This window comes from Sinocyclocheilus grahami, unplaced genomic scaffold (genome assembly GCF_001515645.1).
Source record: "Sinocyclocheilus grahami isolate Dianchi unplaced genomic scaffold, SAMN03320097.WGS_v1.1 scaffold662.1, whole genome shotgun sequence".
Lineage (NCBI taxonomy): Eukaryota > Metazoa > Chordata > Actinopteri > Cypriniformes > Cyprinidae > Sinocyclocheilus > Sinocyclocheilus grahami.
Window position 1 is genome coordinate 1,261 of NW_015505841.1, and position 10,056 is coordinate 11,316.

At 39.1% G+C, this 10,056-nt stretch overlaps 1 protein-coding gene across 2 annotated transcripts in view; it reads left to right on the forward strand.

Moving 5' to 3' along the window:
- Positions 1-5,265: 5,265 nt before the first annotated feature.
- The window catches only part of LOC107558862 (regulator of G-protein signaling 3-like), a 181,369-nt gene continuing 176,578 nt past the window's right edge, over positions 5,266-10,056 (forward strand). For both annotated transcript variants that reach the window (XM_016242551.1, XM_016242552.1), the window contains exons 1-2: positions 5,266-5,393; positions 9,645-9,712. In XM_016242551.1, the coding sequence (XP_016098037.1) occupies positions 9,698-9,712 (15 nt within the window). In that variant the 5' untranslated portion in view covers positions 5,266-5,393; positions 9,645-9,697. The remainder of the gene's footprint in view (positions 5,394-9,644; positions 9,713-10,056) is intronic.

A 10,056-nucleotide genomic window follows, 5' to 3' on the forward strand; every position in this document is an offset into this window, starting at 1 on the left:
GGTGATTTCAGGCACAGTCTAAAACAATCTGGCTGCAGCTGAAATTGCATATTCTGATTGGGTACCTCTTTAGTGTACTGCGTACTGTACTGTGATCGCTAAAAAGTAGTTTCTATATAGCAAGAATGTAATCCCTGTGGATTATTGCCATTTACAGCTCACACATGGGATGGAAAAGTGTCCATTAGTTGCACATTGCAAAATCTCATTGAAAGTATAGTAATTCGTTACTTTTAAATGTTTTTTATTAAAATTAAAATGTTTTTATATAAAGATCTATAAACGTATTTATACTTAACATACTTCTTACAATTCCAGTACTGTTCTATATTTTTTAATGTTATTATTGCGTACCTGAATTTTGAGGTGCAAGGGATGTAAACTTCTCATTTAATAATTTAGCTGTAAGTGAATAATTCTCATGCTTTTGGTTTTGTACAATTTGAAGGATTGAAGGCTCACAATACAATATGAAGTAACTCACATCTTTTGAATTATACAAGATGGATGACACTTTTATGTTTTTTCCTAAAGCCAAAGAAAGACATATTCTGAATGATGATGGGATTCAATGTTCTGATGTGAATCTCTGTGGATGGATATATATATATATATCTGTCAGGATAACAATGGGAAACTCACCAAAACCAGTCTCACACAAAGAAAAACATAAAGAGGAGTACAAAAAGAGAAATTGTATTTAAGTTGAAGCATTGGCACTGTGTGAAAATGGTAATATTAAATGTAAAATTAAAACATTTAATTGTACTCACCTTTATTCTACATTTCCTCTTAAGTTAGTCGCTGATGGGTTGAAATATTTATGGATATTCATTACTAGCACTCTCAAGGATCTTTTCATTAAGAACAGCCACTAATGGACAAATGCAAATGAGAAATGGATAGGTGAGCATCCCTTCTTCTTTCTTTAGTAGGCAATGTGAATCTTATAAAAATAGTGATTCTGTCAAAATGTTTATATCTTTTTTCAGCACATTCCAGTCTGTATTAATAAATGCTTTTTAACCAGTTTGAATCAGCAATTGAGTGGGTTCTTCTGGTGTGGCAAGCCAGCCCGCATTAGGAGATCAGTTTTTCAGCTTAGTTATTTTCTGTGTTATATCTGGGCATGTAACATTATTAAATTGCTCTAGCGGGTTGGCTTTATAGGTCTTGACATGTGCACCCCCTGCGTTCATACCGAGCTATCTTACTCCTATTGTTCTTTACTCCCCATGATTTGCTCTCAGCTTCCTATTGAGGTATACAAAATTTTGAATAACCCAGTAGTTAATAATACTGTTGTTTTGCATCAGTTAAAAAAAATGTCCTACGCAAACCCTTGGTTCATATGTTGTCTTTCACTGTTGGTCAACTAAAGGTCTCCGATGACTTATATGAAAATTAAGTATTTTCATCTTTTTCATCCCTGTCAGCTAAATTCAACCTGCCTAATACTCATCTTTTTCATTTTTCCAAATTTTATTCAAAAGCTGTTCTTAATAATTTTTTTACTCTTGACCCTGGCCAAAGATGGCTAATATATATTATTTATGTTAAAATTAGTTCCTTATCCCCATGTCACTCATTTAATGACAAACAACAGACACAGTGGGGGTGGTGTCAGGCTAAACATAAATAGAACATAAAGTTCAAAACAGGGAAAAAATTGTCCAAGAGGGGTGGCCAAGGGGTGTCCAAAATGAACAGTGGGTATGGTGTCCTCATTGTGCTGGGGAATTGTGAAGAAGAGACAGTGTTCAGTCAGGAAGGGTCCAGGGCAGAGGGCGGGGTCTGTAGACCACATGCACTTACAGAAGCTCATCTTTCCAGGCCTGTGGTGCTTGCAGTGAATAGTGGCCCGGCATCCTAGCCGGTCTATGGCGTTACACATGATTCTCCAATCCGGATCATGGTACCAGCGACTCACATCTCTGGTGGTGAAGGAGCTCCTTCGCATTCCCTTCCTGGACCCACGAGGACACCAGCATGCATGCATGGGGGAAAGAGACCGGAGATCATTTGCATTCACATACACCTACATTACACACTGCATGAAAAAAGGCAATTTTTGAAATGGCATAATAAAAGCACTTTAAGGACTCTTATTTTGTATTGTTTTGCTTACTATTGATTCTGTGTTTGCTTCATGTGTTCAGTTCCTCTTTGCCTTGTGCCTGGTTTATTCCCATAGTTACCCTTGTTTGTCGCAATAGTTACCATGCCAACTAATCACCCACATATGTCCCTTGTCAGCCCCTGGTTTTCTTGTCTATATAACCCCCCATGTAATTTGTCAGGTCTTGCAGATCAGAGATATTTCAGAGCCGCTCAGTTTGTGCATGCCACTGTGGCATCCTGACTGGATGCTGGAGTATTATATTGACTTTGCACTGCAACTGAGTGGCTTTGCATTTACTGTGGAAGTCGCAGAGGAGGAAAGTGGCACTCCTCCAGTAGCCCCCTAGTACCTTGTCCCATCATGGCTGCCACTCCAGAGCCTTGTCCCATCATGACCACCACTCCAGATTTTGACTCTGCTCTCAAGCTCAGTGAACTGTAGTCCTGTTATGCAATGCCCGATGGCACCAAAGGTCCTTCCACCATTGGCTGCGCTTTCTACGATGGCTGTCGCCATCTTATGTCTGTGGGCTGCGTACACTTCTCTTGACCCTCCCGAGGTGGCAACCGCCTTCTGCTCCATCTGTTCTGCCTCAATGGTCACCTGCTTTCCCTGAGCCACCTTGGTGGTTTCTAGCTCTGCCTGCTCTGCCATGGTGGACTCAGTCCCATCTGATCTGCTGTGGTGGTCTTCTGCTCTGCCTTGGGGATGTTTGATCCCATCTGCTCGGCTGTGGTGATCTTCTGCTCCACTGTGGGGATCTTCGGTCCTGTCTGCTCTGCTGTAGTGGTCTTCTGCTTCACTGTGGGTGTTTTCAGACTCGTTGGCTGCGCCCTGACCACCTGCTTCGCCAAGTCCACCCTGGCCACCTGCTCTGTCGGCTCCTCTCTGGCCCTCTACCCCACTAGCTCCACCCTGGCTTCTTGCCTGACTGGCTCTGCCCTGGACACCAGCTCCTCCAAGACGACCTTGACTCCCACATTGGGTCGGTGGTTAGCACTGTTGTCTCACAGCAAGAAGGTCCCTGGTTCAAGCCCAGGCAGGGACCGGAGGCCTTTCTGTGTGGAGTTTGAATGTTCTCCCTGTGTCAGTGTGGGTTTATGCCGGGTACTCTGGTTTCCTCCCACAGCCCAAAGACATGCAGGTTAGGTGATTTGAAGATTCAAAATTCTAGATGTTGTCTTATTGGGACAAAGCCCTCCCTTTAGAGTAACAATCATGCCGTGTGAATTATCAAAGACGCGATCTGAGGGAATCGCCGACACGTCGCCGACGCCCGCAAAATATTTGGCATAATCCTCTTCTGTATATGCTGTATTCATCGTGCTGTTCGGAAATATAGCCATAAAACTTAAACATTACTCATATTAGCATGAGACTGATGTGACAGAAATATAATGGTTAAATTTATACGGCCAGGGATTTTAAGTAACTCTAAGCGGAATGTAACCTAACAAAAATAACCAGATTAATAATTAAACACTGGAGCTAATTGACAGGTCTGTTATATAAATGTTCATGATAAATGTTCAATGTTATATTTTCTTCTGTGAATTAGTGGGTTGAGCTGATAATGTTGGAGCTTGCATCTGGCTGAATGAATATTTAATTGCCTTAATTTACTAATTAGCAGATTATGTGAGGTATCACAGAGAGACTCCAGCAGTTACCCATTCGACCTCCTGCCTCTTCCTTCTCTCCTCTTCCTCTATTATCTTCCGTTTTCTCTGTCTGAGCCTGACATCTGTCAATTTACATCCTATCTCTCTCTCAGTCCCTCCCCCTCCGCCTGCAGATATCTGTCTGCTCTGTTAAGATGCTTTTACAGACGATTATTGTCCCTGTCCATGGGATCAAATCTATGAGGCACAAAAGAGCTCAGATCATGAGATTTAATGCTGTAGCGTATTTTAGAGCTATACATACATTTTGGGGTTATTAGTGAATTAGAATTAGAAATGTCCAGGAATTATTTAAATGATAGTTTAAGACCATGTTTAATGCCTATTTTTGACACAACAGGAGATGACATTAAATCCTTACACACTAATGATTCAAGCTTAATTCTTCCTGACCCATTGAAGTGTTTACAATATTGTCCATGATCAGTCTCAGTGGATAAGTCACTTAAATCCACATAATAATTTTATTTTTGGCCTTAATATAGACATTTTGGTGTGATGGTCTAGTGGTAACATCTATGCTTTTTGACTTTGTATATTTCCCAGTTCTAATTCCGCCCACATGTAACTTATTTTAATAAAACAAAATACAGATATGTGTGTGAATATCAATAGTGGCGATACATTTTGCTTTTATCATTTTGCTTTTATCGTTTTTTTGACTTTACAAGAATGGATAGCGAGCTGTTGCCGCTCCAGAAAAATGTAGATTGGAGTGAGTCTCTATGTGGCTGTTCAAGAGAGAACATCACACTCTTGCCTTCGGCCAAAGAGCACAACATTAAAAATAACAAATTCCAGTGCCGGATCATCACTCATTATAACACATGAAAACTCTGCTCGGTCACCATGGTCTTTGTGCAAAGGTCCCACTTTTTTGATCACACAGAACAGAAGGAAACAGTTGAAACAGTGTAAATGTCAAGCTACGAATACATTAAAAATATATGTATTAAACATACTAAAAAATTCTGCAAGCCTAATTACTTAATGCAAGCCTAAAGTGATTTGGGTTGCACTTTATTTTACAGTGTGTGCACTTAAAGTATACATAACTAAAAAAGTACTGCGTAATGTAAGGTAACTACATGGTTAAGGTTATATTTTGGGGTAGGTTCAGGGTTAGTACCAGTTATTACCCAGATATTGTAATTACTATGATAAATACATACATAATAAAAGTGCTATCTTAATTTTGAATAACAAATAGAAAATGAAATAAAACCTAAAATAACCTTGCAGGATACAGATATGTGATGTTTTTAAAACCCTCTGGAAGAAGATGTAGGCAGGACTAAGCACAGACTCAAAGAGTCTGCTGGGTGAGTGGAGGATTAAAATTGGTTAAATGGGGAGCGAGAGAGGATGGATGGAGGGAGGGAGGAAGGGAGGGGTCTGGACAAACCACACACATCACTGAGATCATACACACACTGTGGCATTTACTCAGAGTTTAGAGTCAGCAGTGCCCTGCTCCTGCAGTCTGATAACATTTTTGCTCACGTTTATGTTGAAACTGAGTTTGAGGGAATAATTTCCACACTCTCAACATCTGTCTGAACATCAGTGTGTGTGTCAGCAGTGACTAGGTGAGTGATCTCTTGTTCTGTCTTTGATGTGTGTTTAATGAGTGCTTTACATTAGTCATTGATGGAGCACAGCCTTTCTATTCTTTATGAGTCTTAAAGATGTTTTGGTGAGGTTTAAGCTTGCTTTTGTGGAAGCTTGTCTTTGTCATGGTACTGTCATTTACAAGTTGCATCTTCTATACATTTTATTCAGCATCTGTTTCTAAATTTTCTTTGTGGCTGGGGACGAGATAACAGAACTCATCAACTCTTGATGTCAGTATGTCAGTGACTTCTAACTGCCTGAATAGATTAACATGAAGAACTGAATCATTAATAGATTAATAAGCATCTGTCCCTCCTCGGATCACTAATTTTCTATTTTGCTCTGATTTCTCACTGTCAAATTTTCAAGTTACCTAAGCGTTTTTAAATTGTTGATACCCTTCATATCAAATGTGGGCCAAACTGCTCTTTAATGCATTTTTTAGTGTGGGTAGATTGCATAATGGTTGCGCACAGGCAGTATATGTGGTTTTGCCTACATAGCCTTCAGGATAATAAAACCTGAAGTTTGACATTGTGAGAACCAACAAACATTTCCAAAAAAATACAAAAAATAGTTCGTGTGAGGGTTCAGGCCTATTCACACAAAGATAAATGTTCATCACTGTAATTTGTTGAGATAAACATTTATTTATTTGGATTGCCACCTGTTAATGTGAAAAAAAAAAATAGAAAGGATTGAACAGCTGTTTGAAAACACAAATACTGCTTGACTTCTTTTATTCCTCTTTGTGACAAGTAGGTGTCAGAAACTGACAGCCTGTTCAGCCTGTCTGCATTTTTTTTTTGCATTAATCTGACCAAACAAATGCATGCTGAAATTGAAAGGAATTTTTCATCTTTGTTTGCACAGGTCAGTGTTATGGGATAGATGTTGCATGGCAGTATCTCTCTACCCAAGCCTCGAAATACAACAATGCAAAACAGTAATGTAATGTGTAACTGTAATGCATTGTAAATAAAATGAACTCTTGCAGTTCAGACTCCACATCTGCACTGGCTATGCATGTCCCAGATTTTGTATCTTCAAATGAAAAGCTAACATGGTGCTTCAACTCTACTGAATATCAAATATGTGAAGTACAAATGCCTCAGGCACAATGAGCTGCATGAGCAGTCTGTGGAAGGTCCTGCGATAGTGTAAACCAGGCTTAAATGAACACTAAATGAAAAGCACACTGAGCACCTCCCATGATGGCTCTGAGTTCAGTTTTGATACTACTTTCTGCCCCAATGTGTGTACTATCCACCCTAAATAGTTTGTGAGGTTAGAGTAGGTTTGTCCCAAAGCACAATTTGTTGAAAAGAGCCAAATGCCAAAAGTCCCCAGATGGTCTAGTATTTCCGGTAAGTTTTCGAAGTGACCTACGACTGACAATTAAACATGCTACTTGTTTTTCTCCAATATGGTAGCAAGAATTGTTTGAGGCAAATTTTATGACATAAAATGTGGAGTGTGTATAGGCATGAAGCATGACATTGTAATACCAAAACTACTCATCTGCTCGTTCACTCACTCACTCACGATCAGGACGATCAGTGGGCGTTCATTGCTCATGCATCCGCCAAGAGCAGCCTCAACTCGTCTAGTCCTTCCGACATTTGCCGCTGGCTCTGATGTCTCTGTAGTGATTAAAGTAAACATGAGATACAATTCGTTTTGAGTAGGCTATATTTAACAGGCATTCGTGGTCTCATGAATCTATTATTTATTCCTGGTCATATCGTTTTGGCTGAGCACAAAGTTATGTTTAACTTTATATATTTATTTTGAACTTTACCGTAGAACAGCGCTGACTTTGTAGCATACGTTTGACTGAACTATTTGCTTTTGTCTTTATTTCCTCTTATATAAGCCTCTTATACTTTGTACTTGTACTTTTATAATGGCTATTATTGTTCATTAAAACTGACATTTAACAAAAAGAGGCAGAGTTGTGCTTATTGTCGCAGTTCATCGCTGATCGCTACTTTCGGGCATACACCACGCCTATCAAGAAGGGTACTATTGGCAGTGGAAACGCAAGCCTGATCAGGGTTACCCATACCAAATCGTACTGTACTGAACTGTACTGTACCGTACCGCTCAGTCGAAACGAGCCATTAGACTCATCTCTTGAGGGGATTTCAGATCAATTGTTCCCAGCTCATCACACCTTGGGGAAACAGGTATGGCACTGCCCAGACTTAGCCAAATCCTTTTCTGTTCAAAACATTGTGGAATTTGTTATAAATATGCTAACCTGACCACCACAATCAATACTGACTATGCCACCTTCATTTTAAGGAAGTGAAGGACCTCAGTACCTACAAATGACCCAATGACACCACCCAACTACCCGGTTCTGTATATACATATATATATATATATATATATATATATATATATATACACCTTGAGCTGGCACGTCCTCTCCCTAGGCCACCAGTGGTACACCAACGGCCAGCATCCTAGTAGAGAACCCTAAAGGTCCCAATATACTCATTGCTTAGGAATAAAAAAAAAAGTTTGAAATGCCTGAGCAGCGGTATACTGATAACGAACGCCCTGATGCCACCTGTGCTGCTACGGTCACTATTAAAATGAATTTATAAATATGTGCTGCACGCCTTCCTCTCAGTTACAAAATAAACACACAACAAAAACGACAGTGGTGAGAAAACAGCAGTTCAGAAATCCTGTGTGGATATGCTTGCAGAAGCTCAGCAATTTGACACAGTCAAATCATGTTACATTTATTCATATAAAAGATTGCTTTAAAGCAAGTAGCTTTACACTATTAAAAGTGTTACTTTCTTCATAATCACAACGTGTGTTCATGTTTTTACTCAAGTCTGACCTTGATGGACTGAACAGAAGAAATGAACCAGAGAAGATTTCCATGTCATAGAAGGCAAAGCCCCAGATCATTCCTACCAATAACATAATTGCCATGGAGCGATGGTAGTTTGAAGGCGTTTACCAGTTTGAGCAAACTTTTCTATTTTGAGCTCGAAACAAACTCCAAATGAACTTTGTTTTGGCCTGATTTTTTTCAAAATTACATCACACCAGTTTGTTTTTGATCTTGCTCCAAGTATCTCGGGACCTTAATTTAAAAGCCAACAAATGGTTAAAACAGACATTATAAGTAAACACAAACAACATCCATAAGTCACAATGTTTGAAGTAATATACTCCAAAGGGTGTCTACAATAGGCACACAGCTTACCTCAGAAAATTCCCTCTCCTAGAATACTGGTACTGGTTCCTAGAATAAAGTTAAGACAAGACCTGTGAATATCAATGCCTGGAGTAAAGGCACGAAATGTATAAATACTTCTCTGACAAGCGCTGAAAATGACGAGATATTCTCCCTGCCAAAGAGGAATTGAGACTCAGTTGAGATGGCGATATTCAGTTCTGTGCACAGAGAGGATGAGGAGTTGTCTGCCAGTTTTCATGAAGGTCTCCTGAGTGTCTCAGGGGACCTAAAATCAGAGCTGTAGAGGCCTCTGTTTGAACAGGAGTGTCGAACTGCTCTGCCTTTTATAAAACAAGGAAAAAAACAAAGAACAGGCAAGATCCTTTTTGTTTAAGTCTTATATTGAATCTAAAATTGTTATTGTAATTAATTATAACAAAGCTCATGATTTGGAAAACATTTTAAATGCAGTGATGATATATATTTTGTACTGTTGTGTGTTGTTTTCGGGTGTTGAGGTTACATTTTTTTCCAAAGCGATTTACAAATGCAGAACAGTTTTTCTTACAAGCCAACAATATTTACAGTATACACAATTCCAAGTATTTTAGTATATTAGTTAAGTAATTGCAGAAAAGATGTATCTTCAGCTGTTTCAGGTGTGATTGCGGTTGGCAGCTCATTCCAGCATTTGACGGTGAAGCTTTCGGAAAAAGTGACTTTGTGCCTCTGCCACTATTTTAACCCCAGTGTATGCCTTTTTAACCAAGTCATAACAGCAACCATTTGAATGCTTAGATTGTTAGATGGGGCAAGCTTCTCTATCCACAGCAATAAGCAGGAGTCTATACTAATGATAGTGTTAGAAGTTGAGAGAACATTTAGGGGAAGAAGAACAGAAAGAGAGAGAACCTTCAAGCGAGGAACTTAAAATTTCCACCTACGCAGATTTTCAAGTTTTCTGTAGCAAGTGTGTGTGAGACAGACAAAGCCCATGACTCATTTGTTTATTTCTCCTCAGAAGCTGCTACAGCAAACCATGCTGCTGTCTCCAAATCCACTAACTCTGAGAATATGCTATGCTTAACGGTGAGTGACAACTTTCCCCTGCAAGATTTTTTTTCTGTTGTGTGGAGCTTATGTGACCCTAGAATGTTTTGTCATTATTGTTAGTTATTTGTTGTGTGATGATGTTAAGAGCTCATTATTTTACATTTGTTGATGGCCACCATTCTTCAGATTTGTATATCAATCGTTTTGTGTTTAACCATGTAAATTATATCCCAGATATCTTTGCTTTGCTTCTTCAGAATCAAAGATACAGTAGCATAGTTTACTTTATGTCAATTTAAACTATAGGCTACCAAAAAAAAAAAATGTTTATGTTAAAAAAATGTAGTAGCTTTGAATTTACTGGCAGAATGAAGCATTTT